At 37.5% G+C, this 12,523-nt stretch overlaps 1 protein-coding gene across 3 annotated transcripts in view; it reads left to right on the top strand.

Annotated features, from left to right (window-relative positions):
- The window catches only part of SEPT7 (septin 7), a 78,494-nt gene extending 70,151 nt beyond the window's left edge, over positions 1–8,343 (top strand). Inside the window, exons 12-15 of one of the 3 annotated variants that reach the window (XM_017822206.1) lie at positions 2,240–2,260; positions 5,001–5,136; positions 6,633–6,772; positions 7,324–8,343. In XM_017822206.1, the coding sequence (XP_017677695.1) occupies positions 2,240–2,260; positions 5,001–5,136; positions 6,633–6,772; positions 7,324–7,363 (337 nt within the window). In that variant the 3' untranslated portion in view covers positions 7,364–8,343. The remainder of the gene's footprint in view (positions 1–2,239; positions 2,261–5,000; positions 5,137–6,632; positions 6,773–7,323) is intronic. The other 2 variants (XM_017822212.1, XM_017822220.1) reach the window with 2 other exon arrangements.
- Positions 8,344–12,523: the final 4,180 nt, after the last annotated feature.

Here is a 12,523-nt window from a genome sequence, read left to right as displayed (position 1 = left end):
CCTGCCACCTCAGATCACTGTGCTGTCCCACCTGAGTATTTCCAGGTGACCATGCTTTCTGGAACAATTTTCTCCTTTAGAAATCTGTTGCTCAGAGCATTGCAGTAGTGCAGCTCAGAGATGAATAAATACAACTGGTGCTCTTTGCTATCAATTTTTGGGTTTGGGTTTTTTTTCAAGCGAGTTTTTGCAGTTTGTTTGATTCAGCAATCTGAAAGATGATAAAACCTCTTTTAAATCTGTAAGGAATATTTTGAACCTTTTTCTAGAGTTTGTTTCCTGAAACATAGGATGACTTAATAAGTAAATACATAAAATTCTTGAATGCATGTACTGGGTATGAGTCAGCTGATGCTATTCTTGTCTTGTTACATTATCCATATGTTGAGTTGCAGCAATTTTTTTTAAGCTTTAACATGCTTTTTTTGGCTTCAATGTTTTTTGTGGATTTCAATCTAGAATAGTTGAAGCTGAATAGAAGGAATTTTCCTACTAACCATGCACCCCCTGAAAATTCAGGGGGATGAACAGATATTAACAGTTTATCTGTGCCTCCCCTCAGGAATTTTACGCTTGCCTGCTTGCCTTTTGAAAGTGTCTGTGTCTCAAAATGGGGCAATATTTGACTTGTCTTCTGGGAATCTGGTTGTTTCATGGGAGACAGATCCTGTATCTCTGTGTGAGAATGGAGACATGCTCTGATGCTGTCTGGTGGTATTACAAGCATATGGTTAAACACAGATATAACTAACCTCTAGCTCTGGAAATTCCTAAGCAGCTGTTTATTGGAAACTGGGAGGGTAGGCATAAGAGGAGATGTACATGCAGTGGTGCTTGTAGTTTTCCAAAGGTTTCTCCTGCTGGCAGCTGTTCTGAATTGACCTTTTGTACCTTTAAAACAGCTGTATTTTTATGATCTTAATAGATCTTAGTTTTTCATGCAGCTGTTAACATATTTCTTTGAACAAAAATGCACACGTGAAAACAAATAGAAGTATGTGCTACAAGTTTTAATAATACTGCGTAGATAAATTGAAACAGTTTTTTTTCTGTCCAGTTAATAATTTTATCTCTGATTTGTCTCCTTTGGTTTGGTGAAACTCTGCTGTTCTGTAAGTAACCTGTTAACCTAAGAGCAGTCCAGAGCATGTATTTTCCATGTTTATATAGGGTTTTTTGTATTTTAGGCTTAGTCTGATTTTTTTCAAATTTTCAACATAATCCCAACAATTAAAAAAATAAAATAAAATGTCAAGGGTAGTCTTCACATATGTGGATAACTTGTCTCTTTAAACTTTGTTGTAATTGTCATTTCACACATGTACTATGTGACGTGAGAAAATGGCATTTGGTCTGAAATTTAAAAGTTGCAATTTGAGAAGTCTTTTTCGTTTGCTGTATGAAGCTGCTATCTTCAGTGGGTTTAGAAGTCAAGTCTTATTTTGTAATCATAAAGATGTGCCTTATCCATCTACTCATCTGTTCAATGCAGGGTAACAAATACACAATGCTCAGGTCCTTCTGACTGCTAAGACCAGACTACTTCTAGCTCCTTTTGCCTGTATTTTTAGTGAATTTCGTGAAATGGTTCCAATGTTATAAGCCCGTCTCACAGGATGGTGAGACTTAATATCAGAGCTTGTTTTTTCAGCCGTTTTTTCCCCTCCCGTGGCATCAGTGCTGCGCTGAGCCGAGGCACGCTGGGTGAAGCATCCCGGTGCCCTGGGGAGGTGACTCTGCAGCCGAGCCGGCCCGAGCCGCCGCTGAGACCTCTGCTGGCCGTGCGATCCAAGTGCTCTTCCTGCTGCACCAGAACATTCCCGGGGGCTCAATACAGTGTCCTCTGCTAGCTGACAAATTCTAAATGAAGAGATAAGCCTCGAGATGGCATTGGTTTCCGAAAACTTGTGTAGAGCAAGTGGTTGTTCATGTCACTAAAATATTTAAAATCACTCTAAAAACATAGATATTCTAAGGAAACTAATTCTGAAAGCATCTGCACATCAAACCTGTGTTAATACTGACATGGTGTAGTGGTTAACTGACTGAACTTGAAATAAATGTAGCAAGCTTTAACTAACAGTCTTTCCTTTTAGTATGAAAAATTTGCTTTCTGGGGAGCACATAATTAGCTTTAGGAATCTATTATTAATGAATTTACTTTTTTAATTATTGCTTTTTGGTTTTGTGGTTTTATTTAAGCATGCTAAGCTAAGCCTCTGTATTTTTTGTTTTTTAGATTTGACACAGTTGAAGGCATGTAAGTGGTCATTTAAATTTTTCCAAACAACGTAAAGACAAAAATTCTATAAACACAAAAAGGATTTAACTGTTTAATGTTTCAAATTTAAAACAGTTTCCTGTTATCCTGCTCTTGGCATTGTTTTTTTTCCCCTAGCAGTTGGTTTGGTTTTTTTTTCTAAAGCTCTGCTATTGTAAACTTTAGGAATTTATAAATACTTTCAGTGGCAAATATCTCTGTAAAACCCATCCTCTTTAGAAACTTTCTGGCTAAGACTCAAGACAAATTTGGTCAAATTTCAAAAATCAGTAGAAGTGCATAAATTGTGTAATTCCACCAGTTTCTATCCATAGCTCCATCATCTTTATATAGAATTAGTGGAATTTTCATCTTTATCTGTAAATTTACAACTTTTTATTGAATTGGGGATTTAGTAACTTAAATCTTTTCTAACTGTGATTTTATCTTATTACTGGCTTGCAGAGGTTCCACTTGGGGCATATCTAGAATAATTTTTAATTTTTGAAGAATAACTTAGAGGGCTGTTTTAGCACACATCGTCCTAAATCAGTTCAATGTTTTACATCTTTGTTTAGTGGTTTGCTTGGGGTTTTTTGCTTCAGCTCTTTTTTTTTGTGTGTGTGTGTTTTTTGTTTGTTTGTTTGTTGGTTTGTTTTGTTTAAGTCCCTTGTATAATTTTTTTCCTGAAATACAGGGTGATATGCTTCTACCCATGTCACATACATCAGACCTAATAAAAACAGTTGTGACTGTGTTGTAAAGCTCTCAACTGTAAATGCTTGCTTGTTAGTTCATCAAATTTTCTGTGCAGACTGATTTATTTTTTTTTACCGCCTTCTCAAATACAACTTGTGTGACATCCCCATTAGATTAAGTTGTAAATCAAAGGACAGTTCTGCTCCCCTTTCAAGTCAAGACTGCACCAATGATTCCTCAGTATTCAGTCTACTTCCTAGATTAATTTTTGAAAAGCAGATACATTTGAGAACTTTACACTTCTAAAAGATAACAAGAGGAAAATAGTCTTGTTTTGACAGCTGCTTAGCTTCCACAAGTACTGCTATTTATCTCTTCCTTCACTTCCTTATTATTTTTCTGTATTATTCTACTTCACGTGTGTATAACCATTAATTTTTTCCTGGAAAAGATTGCTAACACTGGCCTTTTGAAGGACTAAAGTAAAAATGAGTCTGAGGATCAGACTAATTCAGTGGTCCAGGCTTCGCAAATATTAGTTCAGATTCTGTTTAATTTTATTTTTTTAATGGAAGTGCCATTTTCTTCCTCCTCACCCCTACCAATTTTTAACTTTAAAATACTGATGTTTGAGAAAGAAATTGTATGGGCTCGACTTGATATGGCATTGCTTGCTTTCACTGTATGACTAGTTGGTGAAAATGGGTGAGCAGAAAGGATAAAATGAGCCAATAATAGTCAAACTAAATCTTGGCTATGCTTGATATGAAACTTCCATTCCTTTAAGAATGAGTCGCAAATTCTGAATCAAAAAAGATGTTGCTAATTATGTTTCAGTCCTCATTGGAAATTAGTCAAAACTTTTTTCCCTTTAAAATGCCTTTTCTCCACGATTTGTATCAGAACAGGGTCTGATTTTTTTTGTTTGTTTTGTTGGTTTGTTGTTTTTTTTTAAGAAATGAAAACAAAAATCTTATTTTTAATAGGGCTTAGGCTTGCCACCTCCATTTACAATTTGCTGGTCTAACTGACTTTTGCATACATTGCAGTAGATATCGTCTGCTGGTTGATTGTAACAGTTCTAAATATATTCAGTTCTTCATTTTTACCAACACAGTAGTTAAAACTTTGCCATTTTAAGCTGTACATACTCAAAACTGAAACAAGAGGCCAGTGATTTGTTTTGATTGCTCTTTGTTGAACAGCATAGTCTTACAAGACTATGTAGCAATCATCACTAGATCATAATCATCCTGTTTTATTCAGTACTTAATGTGAAACTTGCTATTTAAAACCCATATCACCATAACATGGATAGCAAGCTTATACAGCTTTCAAAATTCAGTAGAATCCAGAAAGTAGTTACCATAAAGTGTATGGAAAAATTAAAAATAATGTACATTATTTTTATACATTAAGTTTATTAGTAGCTTTTTAAAGGAAAATCTTCCAACTAACACTTGGGTGAAATACTGATGTTCAGTTGCCCAAACCTTTTTCGTGAAGCTGATACCTCTTCAAAACCATGACCACAGTATTCAACATAATTGTAATGTTAACTTACTCTTGGGCTCACTTGGAACAGTGAAGATTTAGAGAGAAAATGGGACTTTAGTCTGCAGTGCTCTTAAATTTTTTATTATGTCCATTAATTTTTGTATATATTTGAATGGGAGAGAACAAGACGCCTGAAGATCACTTGGAAGATGCTGATTTTTGTTGTTCTTGTTGTAATATTGATTTCCTCTATTCCCATCACCAGGTGGTTCTACAGATAGAAAGTCAAGAGTTTCTGTTAACTTAGATGTAATGTGAATCAAATGTGGGGGAGGAGAGGATACTGTATGATATGTCTTTTTGAGTAAAGCTTAATTAAACAGTTAAAATAATAATGCAAATTGAATTTAAACTAGCAGTGCCTACACCGACGTATTTATGTTAATGCTTCAGCATTTTTATCTTGCTTTTTCCAGATACCCTAATGTAACAGACAGGGAAAAAAGTTCTTATTCACTAACTCCTTCTTCTGGATTTATGGCAGGAGCCCATTGGCACAGATGGAGGAGGAAAGGAGGGAGCATGTAGCCAAAATGAAAAAAATGGAAATGGAAATGGAACAGGTGTTTGAGATGAAAGTCAAAGAAAAAGTTCAGAAACTGAAGGACTCTGAAGCTGAGGTAATCAAAATGTCTTAAACCCCAATATGTGTGAGGCTGTACAAGTGTAGAGACAGCACGTTTTACCAAGACTTTCCAACATAATTCATTCCATAGTTGGATTTTATGGGTAAAGACAAACAACACAATTTTTCTTTCTCAGCTTGTTATCTTTGCTGAAATGGTGTAAACCTGAACTTAAAATATAATTTTAATGTTCGCATGCATTCTATTTTTATTTTCACAGTCATAGTGTGTCTCTTTAACTTTCTTACCTTCCTCTTCTCCCTTTTCTTTGAAATATTTTGGGACTATTTTATTCCATGTGATTTTAAAAAGTCTTGAGACTTTTAGGGCTTACATAAGCTAATGCAGTAATGATCACTTGCTGTGCATATTGCAAAAGCATTTCAGGAATTGGATATGATATTTATAAGGCATTATTTAAATGAGAATTACTAGGCTAAGGAAGAGTCAGGGCTATGTTTTTGTTACTGTTCTGGTTATCATTTGATCAAATTGAATGGATATTTAATTTGTCATCTTCAGGTGAAGTCCTCACAGCGAAGCTTTTTTTACAGATTTCAAGGGACCCTGAAAGATCTTTTCAAGGGACTATTATAAGTAGAAGTTTAAGTAAAACTAATTTCCTAATTTTTGAGAAAGCAGCTTCTCACAAGAATCCTAATAGAGAAGTTCAGAACTGCTGAAGTTCCTAAAGAAAGTTTGGCTCTAAATTTGAGGAAAAGTGAGGAAACTTGGAAGAGTAGTTGAAATGCTTGGCAGCCTAGGTACTGTAAGGAGCCAAGGCATACTGGATCAGAGGGGAAAAAAAATCAATCTAGTTTTTTTTTCTCCTTTTTTTTTGAGAACTAAATAGATAAGGATATAAATGCTAAGATACACCAGTCAGCAATTTAAGGATTTTAAAGCTAGATATTTTATCTGGGTCATGGTTTTTGTAGTAACTGGATTTATCCTTCCTCAATTTCTGTCTCAAATCTTTCTGAACCTATTTATACTTCTGGCCTCCACACTCTCCTTGTTATATGAAAAACAAACAAAAATATTTCTGGTTTTCATGTACTATCTCATGACTTTTTGACTGAATGTATCCTGTGATACCAGTTTTTAAATGTCCATGCAATTAATTCCTTTTTTTTTTCTTCACTATTCATGGCTTCATAGACTTCTGTTGTATTTATCTAAATGTAGAAAATTAGGCAATAGACACTGCTGAGTATAGAGCATGTAAAAAAAAAAATGTAGAAAAGGAAATATGTTTTTGGGGTATTTTCTGTTAACTGTAGAATGAAGCTACGGGATTAACACTCTTTTGGTTTCTGCTATTGGCAGTACCTATGACCTTAGAGTTTTTAGTCTGAGTCACTTTCTCTGAAGAAAAAATATACTGCATTTTCTTTCATTTATAAGTATAGTTGCTGATCTTTGTTATTGCAGCTCCAAAAGTCGCAGTGTCTTCTGCACCTAATGACTCTGTTCGTTGCTTCCTATAGCTGCAGCGACGCCATGAACAAATGAAAAAGAACTTGGAGGCACAACACAAAGAATTAGAGGAAAAGCGTCGCCAGTTTGAGGACGAGAAAGCAAACTGGGAAGCTCAACAACGTATTTTGGAACAACAGAATTCTTCCAGGTAAATTGCAGTCTTGTCCTGCAGTTGAAAGTAAAAGTTCTGTAGCTTTCTGCTAAAAGGCAGTTTCTGAGATAATAATGGTCCATGGCCATTGGCCACTGTGGAAGTGTCACTTAAAAGCCAAGAAAAATCATGAGCTGCTTTTAGCTACAAAGGAGCATATATCAGCAATATTGGGAAGATTATTAGCTTCTAAAGCAGATTTTAATCTGCAAAAATGTATCCACACACAACTATATCTATGTAAAAAAAAAAAAAGTCTGTATTTGAAAGCTACATTGCATCAGACTTCTTAGGGATGCAGAATTAAAGTTTTGAGAATTAAAATGTTTAATTCCTCTAGTCCTTGGTAGGGAAAATCTGGTGATCACTGCATTGCTTGACTCACACAGTGCAAGAACTGTGTACATAACAAGGTTCATACATTGTGTTGCAACCAATTAAGCTTTATAAAATGTGTGTTTTAAAAGTTGACTATTAGTAATTTTAAAAAAATCAGAACATGCATGCATTATTTAACAAACTTTTTTTTTTTTTAAATGTCATTTTAGAACCTTGGAAAAGAATAAGAAGAAAGGGAAGATATTTTAAATGCATCATTTTGACCACCAGTTATGTATTAGTTGCCAATATGCCAGCCTGGACATCAGTGTTTGTTGGATCCGTTTGACCAATTTTGCACCAGTTGTATCCATAGTAATGGATTTAACAGCATGACAAATTTTTGTTAATTTTGATGGAGAATGAGATGCCTTGAATTGTCTAGGGTGTTGTGTACTTGGAAAAATAACAGCTCTAAGTACCTTTTTTAACTTTTTTTTTTTCAACAGGTGTCATTTTAATGCAGAAGAAAACATTTTACTGTTGTACAATCATGTTCTGGTGGTTTAACGGTTTACAGGATATTAAAAAATGCAGGACTCTAGACGGTTTTTAGTGAGGATAAATTGCCATAATATGATGCAAACAATGCTTCTCTATTATTATTATACATGAATTCCATTCATTGCAGCATATACAATAATGTAATTTAGTCTAACACAGTTGACCCTATTTTTGACACTTCCATTGTTTAAAAGGACACATGGAAAAACAGAAGTTGTAAGCTTACAGTGCACCTAAGCTTTTTATAACAACCCTTTTATGTTTTGGATTCTTTAAATATATGCTATTCTCATTTAGTAACTTCTTTAGCCAGAAGGATCTCATTACTGCTTCATTTTTTGTAACAACATTTAATTTAGATATTTTTCCATATATTGGCCCTCCTAAATAGAATATAGCTTCTTTCATATGGTAGGAACCAGTGAGTAAAACTTTCCTTTAACTCCCTTTTTACATTTTATGGTAAGTAGCAGGAAAACGCATTTATAGGTCATTTCTAGGCAAAATTGTGGAGTTAACTACCAACCTGTTTCTACCTGTGTGCAGTCTTTCTTTATTTTACTAGAAATGGGAAAATGGCCTCGAGAAAAAATCACCATTTTGCATTTAGCTGTATTCATATACTGCATTTCTGTATTTTTGTTTGTATTGTAAAAAGTTACATAATAAACAATGTTGTGATGTAACACGCTGCTGCGTCAGAAATTTTAACGGACTTGAACAGCTGAATACTTCCCTGGGAAATGTTTGAACTTTCTCTCTTCTTCTTCTGGACTTGACTGACCCGTGTCTTTGATTCGTCTGAGGAATTACTTAAATGTGTAGAAAACCCCGTTTCCGTGGCCATGCTGTGACTTGGCAAAACACGTGTATCTGTCATGCCCAGGAGAGGGCACCAAGCGTCGGCAAACCCTGCGCTGTGTCCCACCGGCTCCCCTTCTGGCAGTCCTGCTTTTCACTCTGTCTTTTACGGCTTCTGCGAGCATTTATGAGGATCTAGTGAGGTGGGTGTGTAACAACACATTTGCAGCCTCTTGGGGTAATTCTTTTGAGTTAACTGTATCAATTCTGATAAATGCAATAGCTAGGAAGTTGATAGTTAAAATACACCCTGGAAGTTGTTAAAAAGTTGACGGGGATTTCTTATGTCTCTGCCTATGGAATAATGAAGAATGTCTAATTTTTTTCAGATGTCCCTTGTGTTATCCCTGCTGTCAGTCTGTTTCTGCTCATTTTTTTTTTTACCTGAGTTATGCTTACAGAAATGTGATTTATTCATCAAAGGCATTTTCAGTCGTCTGCTTAAAGGCCTCCTTATAACTCATTTCATATGTACTGCCTATCTCTTGCCAGAGGAGACACTGATTATCAGTAAGTGGAGATCACTTTCCCTTTCAAGTAAACAGAACTGCAAAATCTGATCTTTATTACATCACAGAGGATGGACACTGCCTGCATCTACCCCTTAGGTTTCAGTTTAATTCAGTAAATTGAATAATGTAATACGCAGACAAGAGTTACTGTCTAGGACAGAAGCTGGAGATTCTGAATTGCTGTTTGAACTCATCAAAACTCAGGGTGAACTCTGTGTGGGTATGCTAGTGCTTTAGCATTCCCATGTTCTCTGAAATAGAGATTTGATTTATCAGAAAACTTGTTTTCACTATACTTGTCTTCATTCTCCCCACTGCTATTCTCCAGCCTCGCATGCACACACACTCAGGATGATCAGAAACTTATGTAATCTCTTGTTAGATCTTTTGTATTAATCATAGAATCATGGAATGGTGTGGGTTGGAAGGGTTCTTAAAGATCATCTAGTTTCAGCCCCCTCATCATAGACGGGGACATCTTCCACTGGCGCAGGCTGCTCAAATGCCCATCCAACCTGGCCTTGAACACTTCCAGGGATGGGGCATCCCCAGGTTCTCTGGGCAACATAGGTAGTTTATTATATTGCATTTGTATTTGAATGAAAATTTAGAGCGTGTGTTCAGAGTTCTCTTCTGAAATGAAGCAGTGCCCTTTTGGGGAAGACTTCTGTCACCTCTTGTTTCTTAAGTGCTTTGGCTTCTTATGGTAAGTTTGGGCTGCACCAGGGTTTTTTTATTTAAAAAAATAAAATTAAGAATGATGTATGAACCTGTGCAGCTTGCAATACAGTAGCTGTGTAGCCAGTACAAAGTTTATAAGCTACAGAAGTACTGTGATACAGCCCAAGTTGTTCGGATTTTTTTCTTTCACTGAATAAACCATAAAACCTCACCTGCTCTGCTGAGGCACAGAACAAGAGGTCTTAGTCTTATGGAGCAGTTCTGTGCATCTGCTGCAGTAGTAGTTGCTACATAGTCCTGTAGTAACTGTAACAGTAGTTGCTACATAGTCCTGTCTCTAGGCAGTCCTGAGGCTGGAAATTTTGCTCCTCTTGTTTGCGAATGAAGATCTCCATTCAACTTAGAGTGCGTTCTGTGAAAGACATAGGGAGGGAGAGAAAATAATCCTGGTCCTGCCAAGCATGGCACTGCAAATATCCCTGTTGAGTGTGCAACCGTGCTACCCATACATTTATATGGGGTTGTAGATGTACTTTTATACAGAAATAGGTATGAAAAATATATTTTTATATATGAAAAAATGAGTAAGGACTGCAAACTTGGGACTTTCTTCTGACGTAAAATACATTCCTGTATCGAGTAGCTTATCTGGCTAACCACAACAGAGGTTCAGCATCCTTAGTCTCTGGATATTGCTGCTTCCAGCAAGAAATACAAAGTTTTGAAGGAGCGATGTAGTTCTTTTGGCTTTCACTGCAATTTTCCCACTTGGTAGGCAGCGACCTGCTGATGCCCTGACTCCTTGAAAAGCCACATGTTGGACCTCTTTGGTTCAAGTGACATTGTATCACCAGAGTACTCATGGCCAGCCTGCCGAAACCAAAGCCATTCCTCAATTTGCGCCCCAGGGAATGAGGCAAACGAATGTTTCCTTTTCGTTATTTCCAGAGTAAGGATAAAAGAAATTCTTAATTGTTTGAGCATTGGGTTTGTCTTCATTGATTCAGGAAACCCCTCAATCTGATTTAAATATAATTGGCTTAAAATAATGCTTTTAAAGGTTTCAATAGAAATAAATCAATATATGGAAGTCAAGAATTGGGCTGGATCACTGGTTCACGATTTGTAAATAAGCAGAAAGTGTAGTTGAACTTGTGGAGCAAACCAGTATATTAAGGTTTATCTTCCTATTTGTGCAGCATTTGTCAGGCTTATTTGGGTAGTGAAGGTAGGATGTGTTAGTGCCCAAGGTAAGGATATATACTTTTCCCTGTGGACTAGCTGCTGAGATTGCTTTTGCATACAGTTTCCAACCCATAATGTTTACAAGCCTCTCTTAATGCAGTTTACATTTCTCCACTGCTAACATCTCCATTTTCTGATCTTATGCAGATTAAGGCTCAGCAAAGGCAATTACTCCCTTTCCCACAACCCATGCCCACCTCATTCCACATTCTGTTGAGTATCCTCTTCTGCTAGGTGGCTGGGGGATTTGGTGGCCAGCCATCAGGATAGCCTGCCCCTGACTCCATGATCTGCTGTGCTGCTCTTCCTGGAAATGGGCTGCCTGTAGCAGCACCTTCAGGAATGGAGCGCACTTCTGGAGCTTTGCTCTATGCTGTGGGTTTGCCCACCCCACCTTCCTGTTGCCACATGGTTAATTCTCCCAGGAACTACTCAGCTGTTGCTCTTGGCAGCTTCTCTTGCTTCTAACTAGTCACAAATGTTCATTGTTAGAAATGTGCACAACATCCTGGTAAAAGTGGCAGAGATCTTCTTCAGGGGGTGCGAATGGGATTCCTCCTCCACATCTGGATCTAACCACCTGCTGATGCTGAAAAACATGTTCTCATCCTCTTGAGGTTGTTGGCTGTCTTTGGCTATGGGCAGCAGTGAGGAAGCACAGTGAACAGAAGGCCTTTCCTTCATATGGTCACCAGGATATACAGCAGTGAGACTGGAGAGTTGGATCTGTTCAGCAGGTATCCACAGCTGCCTGAGGTATCCTTGCATGAGCAGGAGGGGATGCAGAAAGGCATCTGAGACTATAAGTGGGGACCCAGCAGTAGCACTTGGGGACCTGCAAGTGGGCTGGGATGCTAGGTAATGCTGCTCCAGAGGCTGCAGCTGCAAATAATCCCTGCCTGCTGCAACCTGTTTTTTTTCTGCACTGTTAAAAGTGGGTGACCATGGGAACAGATCTTTGAGCAATAACATGAGAATAAACTGCTGACTGGCATAGAAAAACAAGTCAAAATCTTGATCCATTCCCCTCATGACTGGGAAGGCATCTCTGGCTCTCTTTCTGTAATATGTCACCTTTGCACTGTCATCTGGAGAGGTCTCTGAGGCAGCCAAGACGCTTTGTGCAGGCAGTGCAGTTTTTTAATGAAGGTGATCATATTTCAGCTTGCCCTGGGACAGCTAGACCACATAGGTCAAGATAAAACTTGTGCTTTCGCTTTACTAAGGGAATATAATTCCTCTGTCTTCTCTGATGCCCCCAGCCCTTGGTCTGCTAGCAATAATCTTCACAATGAAAGGAAATGGAAAAAGCAGTCTTGTCACAATGACCAGATTTTTGTAGTTTATCAAGATTACTGAGAGGCAAGAGGAATTCCTTTTCTGCTCTCAAGACCTTCTCATTTGGTAATCTTCCGAATAACTTGTTTCTCTCCTTCTGGAGCTGCTGAGTCACTTCTCCCCAGGCTTGACTCATCCAAGGTCCTGCATGTGGGTTGGGGCAATCCCAAGCACAAATACAGTCTGGGTGGAGGAGCAGCCCTAAGGAGAAGGACTTGGGTGTGTGGGT

This window comes from Lepidothrix coronata, unplaced genomic scaffold (assembly GCF_001604755.1).
Source record: "Lepidothrix coronata isolate B3197 unplaced genomic scaffold, Lepidothrix_coronata-1.0 Scaffold3, whole genome shotgun sequence".
Taxonomy (NCBI): domain Eukaryota; kingdom Metazoa; phylum Chordata; class Aves; order Passeriformes; family Pipridae; genus Lepidothrix; species Lepidothrix coronata.
The sequence above is the reverse complement of the archived record's forward strand: the minus strand, read 5'-3'. Positions and strand labels throughout refer to the sequence as shown.